The following is a 26,014-nucleotide window of genomic DNA, read 5'->3' as shown; positions in this document are numbered from 1 at the left end:
AATTCCCAGCTGGAATAAAGACTTCGGTGGAGATGCACTGAGCAAGTCATAGAAAATGCTGGAACAGGACGGCACACAGGGCATAGTAATGCGGGTGTTTTAACACTAGGTACCTTCCTCTATATTCAGTGACATAAACAACGAGGCCTTAGATGCTGATGTAGGTGTCTAAATATAGCAGATAACCCGTAGTAGAGTGTCTGTCACAGGGGCCACCACCGACTATGCAGCTAATCAAGGAAGCGCCTTCCAATGCCCAGTCCAACTTCTGCACAAGGCAAAGGTTAAGGTTTCCCAATAACAAACTGACAAATGTAGCAAGCCTACCCTCCCTGCCACTACCCACCACACTGCTCAAACAAGGATGGGGAGAAATGACACTGAAGCCCAAATATGCAAGTGTTTTACTCTCATTCAAAGTATTTCTTGTCAGTGGGAAGAGAATAATTTCCAATATTGCAAACAAAAGGAATTTAAAGCAAGAAGTTTATTAATATGAGCGTCGATTCACTGCATATAATGAACAACTTCCTAGAGTGTTTTTAATAATAAAGCTGCAAAAGAGACCAGGCTTTTCCCTCATATAGCTTAAACTGTCTGGTTGACCACACATTATTTTTTAAGTAAAAAATAAAATAGAACAGAACAACCCCCCCCCAAAAAAAAACAACCCAAAACAAACAAACAAAAAAAACCCAACAAACAAACCAAAAGCAAATTTTTTGAGTTAGAGAATTGATATTACTTTCTTACAAATTGCTTATTGGAATTTCTTCCTCTCAGAGTAGTAGAAAAATGTAACATTCAAAAAGGTAGTTGGAGAAGATAACATTTTGGTCTGAACCTAGCTAGTAGATCAGGACACTAGACTGATCATTTTTATGCTTCAGCAAGAAGCTGTAACTTTCAACCAGCATTGTCCTCTAGTAAGAGCCCTTATAAAGAATTAGCTATTTGTAGTTAGCCTCCTAGAAATACATTTTCTCTGGCCAGTCCTACCTTTGCCTCTATAAAGTTGGCACTGGCTCTTGGACAGCAGGGTTTACTACCCTGTCAGGGGGAGGCTTCACTGAACTTTGCCCTGCCATCGGATACCAGTGCCCAGGGAGTAGGTATGGCAGGATCGTGGTAGGAAAAGTGGGAACACTAGGTAATTCTGTTCAAACAGCCAAGTTGTCTGCCAGGGCCTAACGTAGGAGGACAAGGGCTTGAAGCCTAAAACAGAGGTGCAAATTGCCTGGTACTCAGGCTGTGGTCTGCTGCCTGCATACATAAAATTCTAAGGCTCTGATTTTCCAAGTCACTCAGTGAACGCACATAGCTTTCAAGCTGCTTTCAAAACCCAACCTGAAGGTAGGCCTTTTAGTTTGCTTGTTTTGTTTTAAATCAGGTTTCAAAAATCACCTTTGTATGTTTGAAACCTGGAATTTGTATTTTTTTCTTTTTGTGTCTATTATTATATAGCCACCTACCCTGCACTTACAGTTTGTTAGTTTAAATAAAATACAAATGTTTTTGACTACATTTATGGTACAGTGATGAAAATCTTGTGACTCTAGATGTCATATTTCTATTATGAAAATATGTACCCTCATTCTTACAAATTCAAGCATTTCAGGCTGCTATGCCACAATTGACTATAGGGCTCATTTAGATGGCACTTCATATATGCTACTTTATACTAGCTAACTTTGGGACAGAGAAAGACATGGGTGGAATGACAAGGGAATCCCATGTTGAAGTTTGCTTCTGTAATACAAGAGGTACCTGTTTCAAAGCTGGTGTGGTTATGTTAACATAAATTGCAACCACATGCTATACTGGGCTGACACACACTTTGCACTTTGGATTAAAAAAGTTAATAAATTAAATAATAAATTTAATAAATACAACAAAAAGAAAATGTAACTAGGCAAATCATAATTTTGTTTACATTTATTGCTTGTTCAAAATTTTAAAACAGTATTGTCCTGGGTTCAGCAGCAGCAGTCATTTTTCTCCTTCTTAGTAGCTAGTGCAGTGCTATGTTTTCATTTTTTGGCCGGGGAAGAGAGCTGATAACGCTGATGTTTTTAGTTGCTGCTCAAATGTTTGGTCTGGCCAAGGATTTTCTGAGCCTCATGCTCTGCTAGGGAGGAGGGGCAGCTGGGAGGAAGCAGAGACAGGACACCTGACCCAAACTGACCAAAGTGGTATTCCATACCACAGCACATCATGCCCAGGATGTAACGGAGAGTTACCTGGAAGGGCTGGGACTGCAGGGTTGGACGAGGTATCGGTCGGTGCTCGGCTGGGGGGAGTGGGGCGAGTTATTGGTCGGCTGGTGTTGAGGTGTTGTATTCTTTCCTCTTGTTATTTCCTTTATCATTATTATTACTGGTGGTAGCAGTAGTGATTTGTGTTATACCTTAGTTACTAAACTGTTCTTATCTCAACCCGTGGGAGTTGCATTCTTTTCGATTCTCCTCTCCATCCCTCCGGGAGCAGGGGGAGGGCAAGAAAGGGGGGGAGTGAGTGAACAAGGTTTGTGGTTGGGTTTAAACCACGACAAGTATAAACATAATGTAATTACATTAAATCATTACAAATTCAAGCTGTGATCCAGATTGACAAAACTTAAGAAAATTCAAGTTTTCATTGCTAAAGTTACCTCTGCACCAGCTCAGAACACTATGTTGACTTAACTGTCTCTGGTTTAAAGGCATCTAAACTTAAATATGCACATAAGCTTGAAAAGCTGAAAGATGCAGCTCTACCACTAATTTTATACTTTTGAGTGGTTGAGTAAGCAAGATAGTTGTCTTAAGTTATCCTTTCAACTACCTCAGTATTACCAAAAACAGTTTCTGAAGGATAATATAAAGAACATTATCTGAATCAAAGCCTTTGACTGTTTGTTTGAATATGATATCATGAGAATAAAGGAAGGTTCTCTTGAAAAAAAGTCAGGTACTTAACAGACAAGAGTGTACTTTGTGGAACTGCCCTAGTGCATACTTCAAAAACTGTGACAGAATGGCTATTATTTATCCAGCAGACCTGAATGCTTCCAGAGGAGCAATTTCAGTCTATCATGAAATTGCACATTTAGAGTACATTATATGTTGCAGAAATGGGTCATAAAAGTCCTAATGAAAAAAATCATCACTTGGCCTGTAAAGTATCTACATCTAACACTATTAATCTTGTTTTTATATACCAATAGCAGTAACGAAATCATACTTTGCTTTTTTGGAGCACTCTTCACCCACTGAACTCAATGCTCTTTAACAAAAAAAGCTAAAAAGTATTAACTTCATTTCAGAGATGAGAAGAGGCATGAAACAGCTCCTCTAGGATCACACAGCATGTCACTGACAGAATTGGAAACAGAATGCAGGTTCTTTCAATTCAGTGCTTCAGCCATAAAACATTGCTTTCCTCAAATTTAATTCTTCTGAGGGGAAAAAGAGTATCAATCTACATTGCTGCATTGAAAGATCAGTGGAATTAAAAGGCCATCATACTACCTTGCTCCTTTCAGGCCAGATCTTAGGTTGCTATTTATTCCTTTAATCTTAACTAGTTACACCTAAGGAACTTTCCCCTATTCTCAGTATTAGAGGGATAGAGCAAGAAGACTTATGTCAGCCTCCATTTCTTCCTCAGTCATCCTTTTGATGAGAGCAACAGGAGAGAAGTCAGTCCTTTAAATCAGCAGCCCTCCAGTGTTGTCTCATGAGTTGATGAGGACAGGAAGGATGACATTATTGGACAACACGGTCTGCTAATGCCTTTCTCAATTTACACTCAGGAAACAACTGTGTTCATATTGAAATATTAGAGGAAGTCTAAATGCTCCTGGGAAACAGATGATCTGAAGTAGTTTACGAAAGCCAGCAAGCACTCCAGAACCGCCACAGAGGAAAGGGAAATAATCCCTGGATGCAGAACTGGCCCTGTGCCTAGTGAACCATGGAGTTGCCATCAACTGCCATCTGATTGTCGTGTATACTCGGGCTCCATTGTCCTACAGTGACAAATCGGACTGTTCACAAAGGGATTCACCACTTTTATCCCGTGCTGTCTGCAGACACTTGCTAGGGCAACAGTTAGGGTTGCTGGCTATGCAGCATGAACTAAAGTAACTTTGAGAAGACTCTTACTGATCCTGATGGCTGGCTTTAGTCACCTAAGATTAGAGATAAGATGGCACTACAAAATGCATCTTTGCACTCTCTTGGAGTGCTTCAGAGAAAGCTAATCATACCAATCTTAGCACAGTCTGTAGGCATTAGAATATAATACCTGGCTCATTCCTTCTCCTATCAAAACCACAAGAACTCTCTTCACTGCATTACAGAATCACAGAATCCCAAGGGTTGGAAGGGACCTAAAAAGATCATCTAGTCCAACCCCCCTGCAAGAGCAGGGTAACCTAGCTGTGTTTTGCACAGGAATTGTACAAAAAAATTAAAAGGCAGGTGAGATTGTTAAAATAGTCATCTCCCTACAACTGGATTAAAAATGTCATATAAATTTTTCTGCAGATCTTGAAAAGACAATTTTTTTTCTGTGGAAATATACAGTCTTATTAAATATTAACAGGTTAGAGAAGCAGCACTTTCACTGTACTATAGCAACCAGAGGGTTTTTATCATAACAAATATAGCGAATGTGAAGTAGAACTGTAGTGAAAAGGTTTACCTGCAGCTGCTGATCGAGTTCTGGAAATGTCAGAGGGAAGTTTTCAGAGGAAGCATCATCTAAAAGGTAAACATGACGTTAAAAGTCAATGTCTGCTGAAAAGGGCATTTCAAATAATCTGTTTAATGCTGTTCTACATTGCATGTATTCACAATAATACTGTGATCCTGCAAACACCTCATCATCTGCTTATCTTTCTACACTTGAGATACCCCAATAGGCTCGGAAGTACTTGGAAGTACTAATGCATTGGCAATAAGTAAATGTTTAGGTGATGGAAAGACAAAAGCCTACTTTGTATCGCCGTCATTAAAACCTAAACAAAGCCAGTTAACATAGTAGAACATGTGATTACTCAATAAGAAAAAATGAATCTAAACAAACAGTCTTTCATCCTGAGCTTTCTATTACACTGCAAAGTAAGGAATCTTCTAGGGACATCATCCTTATTACCAAAGTGTTTATTACTTGAATGAAGGGAAAGATATCTTCCTCATCACAATACAATGACTTACCAGGGCTAACCCAGCAATAACAGAAAACTTTTCTCTTACCACACAAAGGCAACCACAAGAACACACAAACCAGCCTGGCAGCCCTGGAACTAGAAGACTGTTACTTATACAGATGTACTGCAAAGGAATGTCTTTAACCTGTAGATAACAATCCTCATCAGCTAGAGTTAGTTGATTCATGACAACAGGCCAATCTGTGTTTTTATTTATTTCTTTATTTTTAGTACAGGCTTCCAGCAAAGGTGGGACAGACTGTGCCAGTTACGTCAGTGTTGTGAAGTGGACACCTGCCCACTAGTAGCTGGACTGAGATCAGAAATATGAATCATACTCGGTGGCGTCACAGCTAGCCACTGCAATATTTCTTTCTCAGTGACTTTCACACTATCAGTTTTGCACTGGATTGTGATGACTGTTTATGCATCTTACTACAGGTTATGGGAGGTCAAGAGAAGGTTACTATTAGCAAGCTTACTACAGTTATTTGTAATGTGTCAGAATTAAATAAGGATGGCCCTCATAGGAGAAAATTGCTAACATAGGTCAGATCCTGCAATCTGCTCTGTGCTGGCAGAGTTACACACACCAACAAAACCCCAAGAAGATTAAGATTACCATGTATCAAATCAGGATTCTCCATATTCTTAGAGAATACAGAGTAGGATTTAAATTATCTGTTAAATACTTGTTTTCTGTTTTTCCTACCCTCAGTGGTCATACAGCAAAGCAGGTTAGGGACAAAAAGTGAAATAATTCACCTTACCCTATGAAGAATAAACTGGAGGGATGCCCAGAGAAGAAAAAAAAAACCCTACAGTGATACAGAGGGAAAAAGCAAAAGCTCTTGAATTTCCCCAGGAAACAGAGTGAAATTCTATATTTTCATGGGATAGAGGTTTTGCTAGTATTAGCAAGAAGTCATACCCACTTCCACACACTTAATTTTTTATGCCATGTTGCAAACATGTCCATTCTGGAAAATACTTTAATTGTTTTAATTGTAAAGAATTGTAACACACTGATACGTAAGTGTTTACCTTTAATTTGCTGTTGCTTTCTTCACAAAATTTAAAAATAGACTAATATTCTAAAAGAAGAAAGATGAATCATATGGCAAGGCTAAAAGGAAGGATGGAATAGGGCTCAGTCTGACTAGGGGTACAGCTGCTCTACAAATATTTGGCTGAATAGCTGTTAAATATTCTGACAGAGATATTGGACCAGAGTTGTGTCCACAGCAGCTAAGCTGCTATTTGTTTTGACAATTCCAGAAGTACAATCTTTGGTACAGTGGCTTTAAGGAGGGACCTCAAAAATTTTTAACATAAGAAAAACAAAGCAAAAACAACTTCAAGAATTGTAACGAAATAACAGCCAAAAATTACTTTTTCACTGCACTGGATATTAACAAGAAATCAAAATTAATACAGTGCCAGAATATTAGAAAACAGATTGGATTATCTTCAGAAGAGAGCCAGTAAGAGAAATGTTTGGAAATAATACTTTTAAAAGGATGGGATGGGAACAGAAATTATTATAGAGGAAATCCTTTCAATAAACAGATGTTCCCTTCTTATTTTTTGAACTCAAGTGACTGAGTCAATGGTACTAAAAATAGAACATATTGGTATCCTAACCATTATGACATACCATAGTACATTTTATAATGGGCCTGCCCTAGCATCCATTGAACAGCTGCTAGAGTTTTTTTTAGTTATGCTAGTTTAAGACTTGTTTAAATCATCGTCTGATGTGCAGAACACCATCAAGAAAAGTTGAGGACTTCAGTGGTTTGAAATTTTTCTGAGTTCCTAATTCTCTTAGGCTACTCTGAAATTTTCAGCTGAAATATTTAGTTTACAAAAACTAATAGAAATTCTCACAACTAACTGCAATTTTGCTTTCCACAGAAAGAAAAGCTTTCAGTGAAAATAAATTACTGCATCAGGTCAGTCTGGATTTCACTGTAGTCAAAGTAACAACCACAACAATAACAGCAAAAATCACTTGGTAAAACATAAACATGTTTATATATTACACAAGGGGAAAGCAAATTACAGCTGTCATTCACCTCCTAAAATTTTACTGATGATATTTTCAGAAAGTCAAGAGGAAAGATACAAAGTCTTGCATTTTCCTCTAAAAGTCACTATTGCCCTTACAAGCTTGAACACTGGGTGTTATGCAGGAGATTGGATGAAACCACATTGGCTTCCAGCCTTAAAAAACTGTGACTCTGAAAATCAGAAACATTGAAAATGTCTGAAATATCAAAGAAGATATTCTAAAGATCAAAACACTCTCATAATTATCTCTTCATCTGTCTGTATTTGTTCTTTTCTATTCTACATCTCCTTAGACAACAGAATTTAGAAATAGCTCTTTTCCTCCTTCCTCCATTTATTAGCAGTATTTAATGAGTTGATTGCTATAAGGAATCACTGACATAATCAAAGACTCCCTCTATAATAAAGTTAGCGGCTTTTCTGTTCCACAATACCCTGAAAATAACTAGGCTGATTCTTCACCTGATACAAACAGCATCAAGCTCCTGCAGTCACTATCTTACTGCTCCGTTCCCTGTCACTCATAAAGAAAAATGATTCAAGATAATTGTTGAAAACATATTTTGTTTAAAAATAAAAATATACAAAATTCAGAGACTACAATTTGCTGCAACTGAAAATGAATCAAGGCTCTGGTCACAATTAAAAAAGAAAGGAGGAAGAACATACATGTGAATGTTATGGCCATCTGAGCAAAGTTAAGAGCACTAACCTATGCTGTGAAAGAGATCAGGGACATCATTACAATCACCTAAGCCAAAGTTATCTGCTGCATATTTTCTAACTGAGTTAGAAATTCCTGATTTCCCATAGATCCTGAAACTAATTTTGAAATATAAAAGTATACTAAAGGTAAAGTACCTTTACTCCAATTACAAGATGAACTTCGCATATAAAGTTTTTTAGCCAAAGGCTTGGTTCGTGTATATGGGATACAGTTTGGGTTTTATGTTTGTTTCATCAGGTTCATTCATCTATTTTGTTTGTTCCTGAAGTCTGTCATTATAACAGAGAGCATCTGAGGGAGGGTCTTTGGGGAAATGACTTCCTCCTTTTGCTTTCCATCAGCTGGGTTGAGACAAAGTACCGTTCTATGTCAGAGCTGGCTCTCTGACCATTCCTACATCAAAACTAACACCACAACAAAAAAACAAGCTCCCTAAGCATACTGCCCAGTCAACTCTCCTTCATGCTTAAATGGTGTGATGGGCACCTTTGTGTAAGGGCAGCAACGTTAAGGTGCTCAATTTTCACTGTCATAGAATCATAGAATTATTTAGGTTGAAAAAGACCTTTAAGATCATCAAGTCCAACCATTAACCCAGCACTGCCAAGTCCACCACTAAACCATGTCTCTAAGCTCCTCATCTACAAGTCTTTTAAATAGCTGCGGGAATAGTGACTCAACCACTTCCCTAGGCAGCCTGTTCCAATGCCTGACAACCTTTTTGGTGAACACATTTTTCCTAATATCCAATCTAAACCTGCCTTGGCACAGCTTGAGGTCATTTGCTCTTGACCTACCACTTGTTACTTTGGAGAAGAGACTGACACCACCCTCATTACAACCTCCTTTCAGGTAGCTGTAGGGAGCGATAAGGTCTTCCCTGAGCCTCCTCCCTGAAAATGAATGTTACCCGCCTTTGCAACCAATACTAGCCCATTCATTTCCTACCATAACATTTTAACACGACTCTTCTGCCCATCCAAGTGACTCCTTTTTACCTCTTTTCATTGCCTCCTCTCTATCTGGGGACAGAGCTGTGTGGGTCACTGGTTGTGCTCTTTGAGCAGCAATCTACTGCCCAGGTAAGTTCTTGTCTCTCTGCTGATAGTATCTATTAATACAAAAGAGAGGTGGGTTTCTAATGCGTAGTACAGAGATCCACACAAGCCATCTGATTTAGAGGATTGTACTGTATTAATACTGATTGTCTTCATTGAAAAGGCTTACTACTTCTCAGTGATGTCCTGATGCATTCAGTCCCCTGGTATATGCTAATGTACATTTGAGAATGAATCACACTTTCTGGAAAGCTTCACTTATTCAATTATGTTCTGGCCTCTGGAGATTCCGATAGCCCAAACCTCCACCACATAGACGAATGAGCAAAATCCCTCATACTTTGCTGACTGACACGATGTCTGGTACAATTAAGTGTAACAACACCCCAGTCTCTTCCTATATGGCTGCTCTATTTCGCTGAGCCGTGGGATACAGGCAATAGTTAATGAATACTTTAAGAACAACATCTGATTTACTTGCATTATAAACCTGCGAATTACATTTTCTCAAGGATCTTCACAAAGACAGAAATAGAACATAAAAATTTAAATGTGTTGAAAGCATATTAAGGTTGCTAAATCAAGCACTCAAAATTTAGGAAATGCCAATGACAGCTCTGCTTCCTTGAGTAACTGAGTTATGATCCAGTCTTTAATTATACAATCAGGTACTATTTTTTTCTCCTACATGCGTGGGTAAGTGTATTCAGATCTCTTCCTCCTAAATTAAAGAATTAAATTAGTAACATAAGTAGGCTGTTATCCTGTAAGTGGATCAGCTATTACACAAGGAAAGTGCCCAAACTCAACTGCAAGTACTGCAAATCACAGTGGAACACTAGCAAACTGTGTACTGGGGTCCATTCTTGGCTTTAGGAGGACAGTGAGATGCAGAAGCTCTAGTCTGATTACTGACAGACAAGCATAGACTCATTGAATTCGTCCTGGAAGGCTGTGTGGCTAAGTGACTGCGACTTGGCACTGCTGAGTGAAGCTCCCAGGCTTCTATTCACAGCCCTCCCTAACATGACCTTACACAACCTCACAGTTACCTCACTCGTAAAATAGTGGGGAATGGTCACTGCCTGACCCAGGAATAGGCTATGAAGGCTTGCTCAGTAATAAGAGTTGTGGACATTTCCAAAATAGAAATGGCCCATAACAGACGAGATAAGAGCAAAACCTTCCTACTACATAGACTTTCACCTAAGCCTAAAGCATCCTCTGATGAATGCGCAGCCACCACCCCTTTGAGGGTCTCTCACTTAAGTTCCTGTCTAATTTCCCAAAGATCAAGCCACTTACTTGTAGGTTGGGTGTCGTTTTAGAAAACTAGCTTTTCACATTTTAGCCACATATTTTAGCAGTTTTCAGCCAGTATCTTATCTACTGGAAAGCCTCTGTTGCCATTACAACCAAAAGGAGGATGGGAGAGGGATTTGAAGGTTGCTATTGAAGAAGCACCTATTGCAAAAGAGTCTTGCATGATCAATGTAAAAGCAAAAAAATCTTCGTGGTCACTAGGATAACAAAGGCATAAAGAGGAGTAAAATAAGTCATTTGTTATGCTTGCAAAAATATTACATTGTTCCACTGTTTCATTAGAAGATGTATGCTTTGCCTTTGTTATCAGTGATTTTTCTGGAGAGTGCTATCAGAGGTAGATTAATTTCAAACAAAAGATATTACTAATAATATCAAACCAAGGAACTTAGCAGCACATGTCAATATCCGAACTTTTCATCTAGAGTCAAGCTTTTATTCTAGGAGGGAAAGTGAAGAGATGTTTACCTATAAAACTTCCCTTAGAACTATCACACAAAACAAATCCACTTCTCCAAAATTAATAAAGTTCCTGTTATATCATTGCATCTTAATATGTTCAGTAAATAAGTCAGTGATATAAATTAGGACACATTGAATTTTGTTTAATTAAATTGATTTTGATAAATGACAATGAATTTTCTATTTGGGAACACATTCAAATTTCAGAATACCAAGTTCAGTTAAACTTGCATTAGTTTTCCACTGATATAAGGTGGGCTGAAATAATAGTATTGAAATTCATTAAATTAGAATGGTACCTTAAGTCAAACTGGTGTAATACAGTGTGCAGACACACCCTGAGAAACCTATGTTCGATTCCAGTTTAGTGAACCTGAGTAAAAGAGCCAAACATAGATATCTATATATACATGAATAAGAGATACACAATAAAACTGTCTTCTTATATAGCACCCTCTCATGGGCTGCTCCTGAGACTTTTAAGGAACTGGTTAGCCTACTTCCACATTAAAAATACTGCTCAAATTTGGCCAGGATTTCAGTCATCAGGTATTGATGGGCAAATAATATAACACAAATTGTTTCTTGTACAGTCAGGATAAGCCAGCTCCAGTCTTGTAGGTCAGTTAACACAAATTAATCTCTTCTCATGAGTCGAGAGCATTTTGCTGCTCCTCACACCCAGTGCTTGGTTACAATCCTAGCCAGTGAGATAATCAGCACCCAGAAGAAACATTCCATTTCCCCTTTTTATATCCAGTTATGCTGCCAGTTCCTCCTCATAAGCAGTTGTACAGCCCCCGGAAGGAGAATGCAAGCCTTTCGTGGTGAATCTGTTACTGTGCCTTTCAAGTGAGGTAGAATTTAAGGAAAAGCTTAAGTCAGATAGATTGCCTCAGCACTTAGCCCTGGTGAAGAACATTTTGCATATACCCAAGCAGCACACAAGCCTTAACTGGTGATTTACCATCACGCTTGTAGCAGGTAACTCCTGTTTGAACAGAAAACAAATATTCTTGTCAAAGACAAAAAAAAAGATTAAATATAAAAATATAAGGAGAAAAAACCAAGAAGAACAACAAAAAAATAAAAGCCAAATATGGAATAATTAAAGGTCTATTTGTAAAATGTTTTTGAAGCTCATCTTGAAAAATAAAGTGTTAAATACTTATTTATAATCTCTTGATTCAATGATGGTTTGCTGGAAATCTTCAAAGCTGGTAAAAGTTTTTTTTCATTTGCCTTCCTTAGATATATCAAATGTAATAACCAAGTTCAGGCTTACTATTAACAGCAAGAGCAGAATTTTTCTGACATGGTAAAACAGTATGCTGTTTTAGACCTCCTGATAGAACCCAAGGCGATGTGATGCAGAGGAGCTGGCCCTCACTTTACTGGTTGCCATTTAGTTTCATCAGTACTCACAGAGATTCTGGATTGCATAATGTAGGAACACTTGTATATATACAATAAAGGACTCAAAATCATGGAAAAGTTTAACCAAACTGTAGCAGAAAATTATGACCTTTCTGTAATTGCGTTTATTTCTCTAAATGTTTAAAGAAAGGCTGTAATTATTAGGAGGATAGAAAAGTAAAAAATAAAATATGATGCAATGTTAAGGAAGCTAGGCTTCCTGCCTTTCATGTCGTCTTCTTCCAAGCTATTCACAACCTTGTCATTTCCTACTGCCGTCTCTTGTCACAAATCACCCTGCCCTCTTTGATTTTCCCATGGTCTCAGCTTTCCCTGACTTGTTTTCAGTATCTCACATAAGCATTCTTTTTCCATAATTTGTAAGAGCACTCCCCTTTCTTTTACATCTCTCTTCAAGTCCTATTTTTGCCACAATTCCTATGAGAAATTTGCCATGTTACTATGCCTTGAAAGATAAGAATGATCCCTTATTACTTTCTATAATAAAATGTAATTACAAAATTATTTCAATCTACAAAAATGGGCACATAGCCACATGTACTCCTGAGGTGAAACTGATGTGCAGTAATATATGAAGATACTTGGGTTTAGATTGTCTTGCTTAGGGAATAAGATTCTGTTTCAGGTTCTAGCTGCAAATTAATATCACACAACAACTATCTAGGAAAGATAATGCATATTCTAAAATACTTTTAAAATGAGAGAACTGTATTCAAACTGAGACTATTCACACAAAGCTTAGGAAGCAGCCTCAAACATTAGCCTGCAATGCATACCCTCCCATAAAGCGCTCATCAGCAGTAAATTTCAGTTGGGGTTATCAAAGATCCTTATATTTCATGCCATAAACACATCCCAACCCTGGGTCCACACACCCACCTTTAGCAACAGCACAGACAACTTTTTGGGGGATGTTTCACAGCTTCCAATTTACTTTATTTCATTCTAACTTTTACTGTTTGGCAACAGCTTCTCTAGGCTTCAATAACATTTAAGGTGAAAACTAGTAATACCCATCTATTCCAGAGATGAAAGGATCCATGTATGTACAGGGTATGTTTGGGGAAATTAATACTCAATCAGCACTAGCTGACAGGATAAGCATCAATGAAATTTCTGATGCTTTCTCAGGGCACATGCCATGTGGGGCATCTGTTTCCTGAAACCGTTCATCAAGCTGGGCACATGCAGCACTTTCCAACCTCCCTGCTGAAGGGAAAGTCTCTTCCTGCTCTTAGCATCATCCTCAGTACAACATGTCATTTTTCTTTTCTTGTTTTAAAATTCCTTAAAATCAGACATACCGCATATGCAGGTAAATTCGATAGTTAATTACAATCCAAATTATATTACTCAAACTACCGAAAGAAAGCTAAGATCTAAACCGTCAGGCTCGTGGTTTTAGTATAATGAAATTGTTAACAGAAACATTAAAAGTTATCAGACAGGAAAACTGATCACATGCTATCACTTAGGAAAAAAATCCACCCGTAACACTGGACTTCATTTGATATTGTAAACACTGGTAAGAGCATGTAAAATCTTAAAGCAATAATTTCACTGTGGTTTACTCCATAAATTAAACTGTACCTGGGGATTCATTCAGGCTGAAGGCAATTCGTACTGGTTTATCAGCAGGTACCCTGGCGGTGGTGATCATGTGGGCACTTGAGTCAATGTTTTTACTTGTTTGTTCCAGCTGTAATAATACAAACAATATACTTATTACAGAGCACGTTACACCATTCAACAAATGAGGTTTAATGCTTTTCATGCATTCATAGCTATCTTTCTCATTCTAGCTAAGCAATGTTTAGAATCAAAGTCAAGGGAGCGCCATTTCACTTTTCCATTTAAAAAGGATTTAAGTGAAATTCAGTGCTGAGACTGCCCTTCTTTTGCTATTTACAGATTAGAAAGAACGATGGCAAAGGAAGCTTCCCCTCTCCTCACCTGCTTGCTCCCCGCCATTGCCCCTTCAGCAAGCCTTGACTCGTGGCAATGCTGCCTGGTTCTGAAGGTGAAGAAGGAAGAAGGGGTGGGGAGTTGAGAGTAACATGACCCCAAGCCTGCCATGTGATTGGAAACGTGCACACCACTCCACATGGTGTCAATGAGGAGACACCCATCCTCCTACCTTCCACCCATACTCCCCCAGTCAAACTGTGCCTGATAGTCACACACTTAATGGTCAGAAAGTTACTGGGTCTCCAAACCTTGGTGGTGATTCTTCAATGGAACTCTGTGCAGGTGTAGGGGTCTGTCTGCATGGGTTTGACTCCTGGATCGGGACCTTATTCAGTCCTCAGTCTTTCTTCTGAGACCACCAATCCCAAAAAGTAGTTTTACTGAGATGAAACCCTGTCCATTAAGAAAACTGCTAGTTCATTTCAAGCAGGGCACTAAAGAATGGTTGAGCAACAAAAGAATTAGCCACTACTGATCTGTAATGGTATAATTAAAGCATCTCTGAACACTCAAATGTTGTACTCAGAGCTCCACTGTGTATATTTAACCTTTTGACAGGTTTTGGTTAAATTCTATTGAATAGCTAAATGCAAACTTAATCTCCTTGTATATCTAGCACAAAGCTGTTAAAATTCACAGATATTAATCTTCTGACTAGCTCCATGTGTGGAGAACATGAAGTCAGTGGGACATCATGCATGAAAAAGATCTGCCCATAAAGAAATTATTTTAGGACTGAAGACTATGCTATCCAGAGTGCATTGCATCCATACCAACTATGTGGACAGTTATGAGAGTCACTTTCAAATTAAGATAAAAACTCCTCAGTCAATTCCTCAGAAACCAAATTCTTCAGGAAAATACAATTAATATACTAGAAGTTGTACCACATGTCAGTAGACAACTCAGCATTTAGCTAGTGAAAGCAAAAGCCAGTTTCCTAAGCCAATAGTCTTGCGTTTTTTCAGTAAAGTAGCTATTGTATTGTACCGAAATACAAACAACTCATTCTAATTTACACTTATTTATTTGGCAGTCTCAGAAAGTCAATAGAACAGAACAATATTTCAGGGTTATAATCTTCCTTGGTGATGCACAAGTGAATCAAACACTTCCCTGGCATCACTGCCTTGCAATCAGTGGGTGAGTATCAAATTTGCATTTGGCACATTAATTTCAGCATTTCTTTTGTGTTTCCACTCTCTGTCTTAATATTTAGCTAGCAGAGTGATACGGTTACCCTGTAGCAATGCTACACAATAAATTGTTATTTGAAGTACATAATCCTTTCTCAAAACAACAGCAAATAATCTAAAATGATTACTTCAAATAAATCTTACTTGGAGCTGAGAGTGTCTCCTTCTACTAATACATGAAGGATATCAGGTATCGTTCTTTATTCCCCATTTCTAATAATCAAGACACAAAAATTGAACTGGTATCTATTGGGCAGAGACAAAGAAAAGTCAACTAAACTGCAACAGTGTATGCTTTTGGACTCAGGAAAAGATCCTTGGGTCAAGTGAAATATTCCCTTTTGAAATGCATTGCATTAGACTAATAATTTTTACCTTCTGAACATTATTGATCTCTTTTTTCCCTCCAGATCCTCACTTTATAAGAAACATCTGAGACATCTCATTGTTCTTCAAAAACAACAGAACTACTAATAAAAAATTCTTTATTATATTTCCCTTCCATACCTCCCAATACAAAGAAAAAAAAAAAAACAAAAACAAAGAAAATAAGAGATTTAAAGTGATAAGCACATCCTTGAAACAAGGCTGTTCATCATTCTGCATTGTTGGTACACAGTCCCCTGACTTCTGCTTACTATCTCAAGTGGTATTCCACATAAGAGTATACTTAACATTTTATATCATAGCCTGAGAAACAAAAATGATGCATTCTGCTTAGGTTTTAAATTTGCCATAAAATTATTGCTAGAAGCAAACCTGGTTTTTTATCCCAGTCACATACTCTGTGGTCTGTGATGTCTTTAAATTACCTCTTTTAACCATCTAAATATGTGAGGGCAAAAATCAATACCCTTTAGATAAGCAAGGGTGAATTCTATCATGACACAAAAAAGTGTTTTTGTTTTATTCCAATCCAGAAACAGAAATCTCATCTTTATATGCAGCAGTTATCCTCCTATCCATTTTTTTTATATTGCATATATCCCTTCACTCCTTTTCGTGCAGAGTCCTCAAGCTCTTCATCACAAAAAGCAGTCACAGAGAACAGAGAGGGATGGAAGCAGCCTGTGTGCAGACAAAGTGATACAGGAAACACACAGACCAACTGCCCCCAATTCCCCACCTGCTTTCTCCGTGTATGAAGAACAATATCTCTGTAGGCAGAGATGAGGGTGAGTGGGCAGCCTGGAATTTAGTAAGATTTAATGAGCCGCTCTCTTCTTCACTGGCTGCTGCTTCTCCATGAAAAACCTGCGGCAGAACTCAAGATTAAGCGCTGTTACAGCTCTATCAATTTAGTTCAGTTTTCACACCTGTTGCCTTACCTCACTTAGCGGAGTGTCTGCACTTGTATAATCCAGGGCCAGCCACTGCCTTGGCTTGTCGTTGCCTTTATGGAGTAAAGCTTCAATAAAAGAAAAGGCTGCACCTGCTGCATAGCAACAAACTGACAAGGTCTGAGAAGCTGAGACAGCTGTCAGGGCAACATGCTGCTACCTGCACTTCCCATAGGCTTTGCTGTCCCAAAAGATCACCCTTTTCCACTTTTCTCCACAATTCCACTTTTCCTTCCTCTCCTTGCCAGTGACGAGGGATTATGATGCTGTCACGCTTCAGTGAGGAAAAAATCCTTCTGTCACAGGCATTATTAAGCAGCAAACTGTGGCGAGCCCAAGATTTTTAATTCATTAGTCCTGGCAAACCTAAAATACAAACAGACTTGCTTCATAGGACAGGAATGTTTTCAGCATGACCCAATCAGTGTCTGTGTCTATTCCAGCAAACTGGCAAAGATAGCATGACTCCAGTCAGCAAAAATGTCTGCAGCTCCAATCAGCTTGGGCTGACACTGCCAACTTGGACAGGCTACAAGCGAACTATCAAATGATAGCAGCAACTATCAAAACTAACAACAAGGGATGGGCTTGGCCTGTTAGGCTGGGTTCATGTTGGCTTTGGTCAGGCCAGGCTTGTCTAATAGCCATGATAGCCCTGCACTTCTGAGGAGGCAACGGGCAAATTTCAGAATGCGTACGCTGTGAAGGCAGATGTATTTATAGATGCACTGGTGATGGCAGTGATAGCTGAAGCTGACTAAATCAGAGATTTGACTGAACTCAGAGGATTTCCTAGTGTGATTTCAGATATCTTTTGTGAATTTTTTTAAGCCACAGGCAAGCAATTAGTAGATAAATCTTGAAGTATCACAAGACAGGTTAATTTCTTCAGCTTAAACTTTTATGTTCTGTAGCTGTGTCACACACATATACTGCCTACATGACTTCTTTGATTGACTGTTAGCACAGTCACTTGAACAAACTGAGAAAACTGGAGAGTTACAGAATGATTACACAGAATATCGTTATTGTTGTGTGCTTGAAAAGGGGTTCTCTTCCTTTTATATTTCAAAATGTGTTTTTAAGATATCTTTTATGTTTTTAAATTCCAAATAGAGGTTTATCTAACCCAGATCTGCTGTACAGGCACACTGCTAGATTCTCTTGGCTCAGCAAAGATACAGAGGTTGGAAGACAAAGAGAGATGTGAAGGTCTGAAGTCTAGTTTTCATCTTTCTTCACCCTTTCACCTTCTGGCCCTAGCCCAGGATTGATCTAATCAGTGCAAATCTCAGGAAACCAGCAGTTGCCCTTGTGGCCTCAAAAGACCTTTTCATACTTTGAAATGACTAAACTGCAAAGATATTCTGTCCACAGTGACTTTTCTCCCGCAGTGACCCGGGCAGCTACACCATTAGTTAGGTATCTGGTGAGGCCATCTTTCTAACTGCAGTGTGATTTCAGAGCAGACTACGGGCTCTCACTCAAACAGTTAGTGAAAAGCGGGACTGCAATTCTGACTACACTGACCATTTTCTCTTCTCTTGATGTGTTTCTGAGAAGACTGGGGGTTCCTCCCTGTATGTCTCCTTTGGAATGAGAAGGAAGAGAGATTTGTCTCTGATCACAACCATTATGGCAAATAATGTTCTACAGCTCAATAGCATCACCAGTACTGCTCGATAACATCAGCAGTTGATACTGATCTCCAGGTCCAGATCCAATTACTGCAAAAGTATTTGTTTGAAGATACAGAAAATCCTGGCTCCAGTAAAGTCACTGCAAATATTCTGCTTCAGTTTCCATGGAGCCAGGGTGTCCCTGAGATCGTAAGACCCTCTTCTGCTTTGTATGGACAGATGGTATTTAGGTGGCATGAGTGCCTTCATTACATGCCATTACAGCAAAGCCTAAAAAAGGCTCTCTACATAAAATCTTAAGACATGCAAGATCTTCAATAGCCATGACAGCAAGGGTCTTGGACAGAAATGATGTCTGAATAGCCCAGGGGCGTGTTTTCCAGATGGCTCTGACATTCCACATTTCCAGACTGACACTTCAGTTGTATTCAGTTTAAACAGTATGTGCATTTGCAAATTGAATTCAAACCATTTTATATTTTGTATCCATTGCATGCATATTTTTAAAATGTCAATGTTTCTAGTTAAATCTATATTATTATACACATTTTACAAAACAAAATGGAATCACCTTTGCTTAATATGCACACTCCTAAGGGGTGTGCTGTGAATCATGCTAAAATACCAAAACTGCACAAACCTAAAGGCCCCCGATTTGCATTTAAATATCAGTTCTGTGCTTTACACAATGATTAGTCACCTGAAACTACTACTTTATGGAAGGTACCGTATTTTTAGGATGTGAGACTATTATAGCATTCTGTATACAGAACATTAAATTTGAAACATCAGGTTGAATGATTTTACTGAAACCATTTTATCATCTATTTATTATTTGGTCTATGGTGCTAAAACTCCCAACAATATGGGTTTAAACAGCACATTTTAAAAGGTTCTGTAAATTACAGCAATAAACTAGGGAGGATCTCTGTTTTAAACAGTAGGAAAATTGGCATCCAGGATGCTTCACTTTGGAGAGTTGCTCAAATTAACAGTCAAAGGTATTTTAAATTTTGGGTAGAGGTAAATCACACTGCTCTTATTCACTAAGTAGGTGACTAAGATCTGTGTATCTAAGAAAATTACTCTCCCATTTACTGCAACACAAAAAATACTTCTTTATAACAGGCTGCACATGCACCTGACAGTCATCTCTGTAATTACAGAATGTAGGTTTTTTGTGCAGGAGTACAGCCTGCCTTTTTCCCTTTTCCAGCATACTCTTAGTCATCAAATGCCTGGTACTCAAGCAAAATTCTTTCAATCCTGTACCACATTACAAAACTGGTGATATGCTAGAAGAGCGTATCATGTTTTATTCATCAAAAACACCTTAAAGGAACATGCACTAAATTAGTAACAGTGCGACTTACTGATATTCAGTAGTAGAAACACACAAATTTGTAACAATTTTTAGGATGAAGTATCAGTTATTCTACAGATGCAAAAAAAGCCGATATCTGCTGTCTAATAAAACACCTGTTGCCCTCCCTTTTTTAGCTGTGCTACTTTCAATTTATCTCAGTTTCCTAGTATAAGGAGTATTTTAGTAGCATATGACTTCATTCATGCTAAAACAGTGTTTCACAGATTGCCAGCCACTATTTAAAAATGCACTTTAAATATTCTATCATATTGAAGATGTTCCAAGAAGAAATTAAAAAAATAAATTAAAATGTTTAGCATAAAATGAGACACAGAGCAAAAGCTTCATTTTATAGATTCCTCTGAGTACAAACAGAATCCCATTTTTGATGATTTCTGATGAACTTATCTGCACCAAATTTTGTTAAAAATCACACTGTGGGAGCGATTTTATCCCCTTTACTGACATCAGGGCTTGTCAGGGTGAAGCTGTTCCATGCTGCAGAGAATTGATTTGGAAAATACAAGCATTGGTGAGTCACATCCTCTAACTCCACATTACCTGTAGAATTTCAAATACCACTTGGACTACACCGCTCAAAATTCACCAGATATTAAAAGCTAGATGGTATATTCCATTTGTCTGCTATGGCAATTGAATAACTGCCTTCACACCAGCCATAAAAACAGAATTTCTTTGTTGATGTGGTCTCTTCTTGCAGTCCATAAGGATAACCATCTCAAGTCTGCACGGAACTGGGTAGAGAAGTGGTTTTTACTACAGCAGCAGTTATCCTAGGTGAGATCTGAACATCTGATACGAAGTAATAAAATCACAATTTTCCCAGCCAGAAATCCAGAAACAAAGAAGAACACTTTTTTCTTGTCTTTCGGACAACGGAAAGGTATAGATCAAATATAAATTATTTAGTTTTGTTGCATCTCACTCACAATCTGACCTCCCAAGACCTGACAACCAGAGCAGCCAACAGAGCACTTTGTTATTCTTCTTAGATACTTCCTCTAGTCTCCTTTTAACACAGGTAAAATAATGTACTTTCCCCAAAGCTCTATAATCATAAATGGCCAAACCCTATCAGATTAAATACAGTCATTAAATCCAGCATGAAACATACATTAAGCACTGACTTAAAAAATAGGATGAGAAATTTTATAATTAATGGCAAATTGACATTCAATAACTGAATTCACTTATATAGGATCATATGAATATAATGAATGAAGCCATTGCAGAGAAATTAAAAAATCAGCTCAACCACGATAATGTGGATTTACAGGAGTTGATTCAACAAGTTTTACACCTGCCTTAAGACCATCTGGAAATAACCACATCTTCAATTACTTGAAAACCCGACAGGTGAAAAACTCCATCACTTCCAGGGGAAATTCTAGACAGAAATTGTGGGAAGCTAATTCTGCTGAGAGAAAGAAAACTGAAGCCTTTGAGATATGATGCCGCCAACGATCCTCGCATGTCTCTTGCAAAGATGAAAGCTGAAGTTAGAAACATTACTGGAAAAGCCTCACTATTGTCAGAAATCAACAGGTGCAAACTTACATGCTTCACTCACATCAGCACAGAGATGGAAATAACCTTTAGAAACTAATTACAGGAAGAATGATGATGGGTCATCTCAACAGGGAATACTGAAGGTCAATATGGATAGACAGTGTACAGCAATTCACTGGGAGATCAGCAGCCTAACATTTAAAGCTAGCACTGGCTACCTAAAAACACCATCCCTTTCTTGCAAGTACTTAAACACAAATGCTTCAATTTTGCTTACCAGTTGTGCCACTAAAACACATCCAACTGTCCTAGAATAGAAAGATAATTCTCTCATAAAAGCAAAGTAATCACTTAATTTCAACTAGACTTGCCATTCCTTAAGAACGTACCTGAAAAAGGTACTATAATGTATTACAGCCTCACTTGTTGATGGTGGCTGAAAACATCATGCTCTCATGGATACATGCACAAGACTTTCAAGTGAACACACTTTCATGAAGGTTTGACACTCTAAGGAAGAAATCAACATCCAGAAGAATGTGGCGAAATCCTCAAAAGCAGCTGGTATTCTGCTCATACTTGAAAACCTCACTGCTGATTCAGCACCAAAACTGCCTTAGTTAATAGTGTGAGCTGCAAAGAGAAGACATTTAGAAACAATTAATGCTAGAGTGTTTATTAGCAAAAAATTCTCATTAGTAAATGAAGCCTATAATAGTCCAGGAAGTTCTCACACCTCCTCTAGATATTTATCTTCTCTCCCTCCCTGAAGAGAAAATCTATGATTGATATTATAACTAGCAAGAGCACAGCAGACAGTTCTGCACTGCGGTAGATGTATTAGGCACATGACTGTCACACAATGACAGGATGTGTGTACATGAATTTATCTTGTTTGTAGAATGGACTATATTAAAAAGGAAATCGCTATGGTTACAAAGTCAAAAACTGCCGTTATGACCGGCCTCCCTATTTACAGCTGGTTTGGATCCCTTGTGCATCTCCAGTACAGTCTTTAATGATGGGTGCTCAAGCCACTTTCCCCCATGAGCCCAAATTCAACCAAATTGCTTGTTCTAATGAAAGATACTGTATTTTTATAAACCCAAACATATTATGTTTTTATGAAGGCACATAAGGAAAATAAAAAAAAAGTACTTTGCTCTGGCAGACAAATTGTACAAGACAATTCTGAAGGCTATCTTACCCAGGGACAGCTCCTGCCCAGAAAACAAGACCACCAATTTTCTATTGGTTCACTGACAAAATGAAGCAGGGTAAGGAAAATAAACTGCTTATTTTTCAAAGGGGGAAAAGAGCACTTGAACTTCATTCTTCCTAAATGACTACCCATCATCCTGAGGCTGACTGCAAGTGAAGGACCAAGCATTACCATTTTAACATTAATGCCACAATCTTCCTCTTATCACAGGACTTTAATAAGGAAGAAGCAGATATTCTTGTGATCTAATGTTCAGGACTAAGCCAGTGATATTAATACTCCAGAATAGTCCCATATTAAGTCACCCACACTATACTGTTTAGTGCAATACTGACAGGAAAGACTTGACATTATCTAATTAGCATTAGTTAAGATGACATACTGCTTCTAGAAATGACACAATATTGATATTTCTCACAAGAAAGAAATGCAAATAGGCTCTTCCATCAGTTTCACACTAAAAAAAATTCAACAAAACCCACCACCGCCACCAAAAAATTAACACTCACCTTTTTTGCATGATTTAGAGTACTCCGAAGGGGAGAATTCCAATGGTTTTATCACTTAAACTGAAATATGTCTGCTACAGGATTTTTTACAGATTGGCAGCAATGACTCTCAATAATATTGCTTACCTTTGAAAACCTGTAATTCCAAACAGCAGAGACTAGGCACTAATCTGTTAGTCACTTAACAACTACTTCGCATTATGAAAAGAAGCAGCAGTTTAGCGAGACCTGCTCTTCAATGCTGCCCCTTAGAGGACACATTAGAGAAATTCACCCATCTCCTGTCAAAAGAGCTTTTGAAGGCAACACAAAAAGAGCTGGATCAGGACAGTATAATGTTGTGCCATTCTAAAACCATTAACTATTCCTCATACCACGTTCCTGCAAGCCTATAATGACATGACAGTTTTGATTTTATGATTTTCTTCATGTGGTCATCACAATAATCTAAGAACAAAATGAAATTTCCAAACTAAATCTGTACCAAATATTTTTAAATTTCTTTTTTTCCTTTTTTTTTTTTTAGCTCTCTTTATTAGTCTCATTTTCTTCTGTAGTTCTCCTGAATGTGCCAGCAGTAACAGAAATTGAAAAAGAAATTACTGGTTAGATTGTATCATAGACGAATGGAGGCATGAAGGCACAATGAAGTACTCCACTAGGTCTGAGAGTTCAACATTCAGGGACTTTGAAGGCCTGAAAAGCAGGTACCAAGCTGCTGATGAGAGAAAAGGGAGTTACACTTGTGTTTTCAACATCATTAATAGAATCACACACTGCTGAATGACTGCTTTGGGTTGTTGTCTTGCCCAAAAATATCTTTCTGAACCCCACTCCATTGTATTTTTCTGAGTTTATGCACAAAGCAAGTCTAATTATCAAATGTCTGCTTTAATTAATAAAGCAAACTAAGTTCAAGTGAAGCAAAACCATACCAGTATGATTTGGAATCTGTACACCCTGCTTTCCACCACTCCCTTCTGCTTAATGTGGTGTCTTCTTGGCCAACCTGTTCAAAGCCTTTGTAAGCAATGAAACAAGACAATTTCACTCAGAGTTTCTGCAGGTGGTGGGAACATAGATGACTCCCTCCTAGAACTGCAACTTGCTGATGTTGAAAGTAAAAGAGTGGAGGTATGGCCTGCCATTCAAAGCACTAGTTTGATGTCTTCTGCAGGCTCTTCCCAGCTGGCTGATGACAAGGACATCTGTTAGTTGATCAAAATAATGGATGTGATGCTGTAGTAAATGTTTTGGACCATTTGCATACAAGGCAATGATTAACAGACAATCTGCTGTGAATCTCACAGTTGCCTTACTGATGTCCATATTTTACTAAAGAGAACCTGGACCACAAAGATGCATAACTGCATAACAAACACTTAGAGTTTCACTCCACTGTACTATGTTAAAAAACCAGAAAAACAAAAACAAACAAACAAAAAAAAACCCAAAACCAAACAAACAAAAAAAAAAAACCAAAACAAACAAAAAAACACCCAAAAAACCCTAGCTCAAATGCACCACAGGTAAAATCTATTCTTTGCTGAGCAATGAATACCCAGCCTGCAGAGTTGGTAAGGCAAACAATACTGACAATGAAAAACAGGTGGGACAATTGCCCCTCAAAAACAAAAAAGGCAGAGATTTATTTACTGTTCAATTACTGTTTCAAGACTCTTAACCCCAATTCTGAACTCCATGGTTCTGAATTAAACCTGGCTGAGACCCAACAAGGAAAACTACTGACACTGCTGTGTCAGGGAGGTGGTGTTGGAACTTTGGTATCAGTCTGGTATCATCCTTTTGCTTAGCTCCCTCATTGTCATTTCACCCATTCATTGTGTTGTATGCAAAGCACCTGGAGATCAAATACTTAGCAAACACATGTAAATCAGAGTGAACAAAGTCATGCAGTATTTCAGGAGCTTTATAAATCTTCATAGCACAGTAAAAAAAATAGTTCCTTCTGATTGGATGCACATGAGGGTGGTTTTCTTATTAAATAAACCTCCAGGACATTAACTTTTTTTTTTTCTGTTGTACATACTACAACAATGGTATATTAATAATTAGCTATTTTGTTGTTTATTAGAAAATGTTCTCTGCTTATTCTTTATATGTAAACTGTGTTGCAGTGCTTAAATGTTACTTTGGTAACTGTCCATAATTACTCATATATATATGTTACTTTATTTTTCTCTATTATGGAACTTAAACAGCAAGGGTATAGACTTCAACTTACTGGGTTTTTCAGGCAGTAGGTGATGTATCTACTGCTCAGACATGAGATCACACTTTGAGGATTTAGCATGTAATACTGGGAACAAGTCCTCTGTGATACTCCCAACTGTTGGCATGAATCCATTCCGTGGCCTTTAGCCCTTACTACACTATGGCTTGATTCCCTTATTTATACAACATGGTATAGTATCCCCTGCTCTGAAGAAGTGCACAGCATTGATTTATTAACATATCTTTAAACACTTCAGGAATCATGTAGGAAAGATTACACATTACTGTGTGAGCTATGATTCATAGTTACAGCTGAGAAGGTTATACAGTGCAGAAATGAGGATTGCAAAGGCGTCTTTGGAATTCTTTTGATTCACAACCAAGCACAGATACAGGCTAATTTCTGAGCTTCTGACAGATAAATGGGGCTGACAGAGTAGCCAGGAAATAATGGGAAGTTTCCCACATCATATTGGTGGCTCACACTCTATGCTGGCAGGAAGGAGAGTGCTCTGCAGACCCTGGGCCCGATTCAGAGACAGGTGGGCCAGGAGACTCTCACTGACATGAGCTGGGGAGAATTAATGGATTTCTCAACAAGTGTATTCAGATGACACAGGATTAAGAACCCTAAAGTTAATCCCCAAATAAGAATGGGGATGTAAGAGAAACAAGATTTGTAGTTACTTGGACAAGATCTTCAATACCATATGGGTGGAGAAAAAAAAGTATTA

The 26,014-nt window shown here is 38.1% G+C and overlaps 1 protein-coding gene across 10 annotated transcripts in view; it reads right to left on the bottom strand.

The window, feature by feature from the left end:
* The window catches only part of MAP3K7CL (MAP3K7 C-terminal like), a 40,057-nt gene extending 16,055 nt beyond the window's left edge, over positions 1 to 24,002 (bottom strand). The window contains exons 1-5 of one of the 10 annotated variants that reach the window (XM_065675680.1): positions 23,172 to 23,234; positions 21,738 to 21,947; positions 14,228 to 14,288; positions 13,865 to 13,973; positions 4,687 to 4,745 (exon numbers count right to left, since the gene is read on the bottom strand). In XM_065675680.1, coding sequence (XP_065531752.1) covers positions 4,687 to 4,745; positions 13,865 to 13,973; positions 14,228 to 14,288; positions 21,738 to 21,763 — 255 coding nt within the window. In that variant the 5' untranslated portion in view covers positions 21,764 to 21,947; positions 23,172 to 23,234. Of the gene's footprint in view, positions 1 to 4,686; positions 4,746 to 13,864; positions 13,974 to 14,227; positions 14,457 to 14,477; positions 14,636 to 15,582; positions 15,848 to 16,766; positions 16,832 to 21,737; positions 21,948 to 23,045; positions 23,146 to 23,171; positions 23,235 to 23,980 lie in introns of those variants that run through there. The other 9 variants (XM_065675679.1, XM_065675681.1, XM_065675682.1 and 6 more) reach the window with 9 other exon arrangements.
* Between the last annotated feature and the right edge of the window lie 2,012 nt (positions 24,003 to 26,014).

The sequence above is a fragment of the Lathamus discolor genome, chromosome 4 (assembly GCF_037157495.1).
Source record: "Lathamus discolor isolate bLatDis1 chromosome 4, bLatDis1.hap1, whole genome shotgun sequence".
NCBI classification, from domain to species: Eukaryota; Metazoa; Chordata; class Aves; order Psittaciformes; family Psittacidae; genus Lathamus; species Lathamus discolor.
The sequence above is the reverse complement of the archived record's forward strand: the minus strand, read 5'-3'. Positions and strand labels throughout refer to the sequence as shown.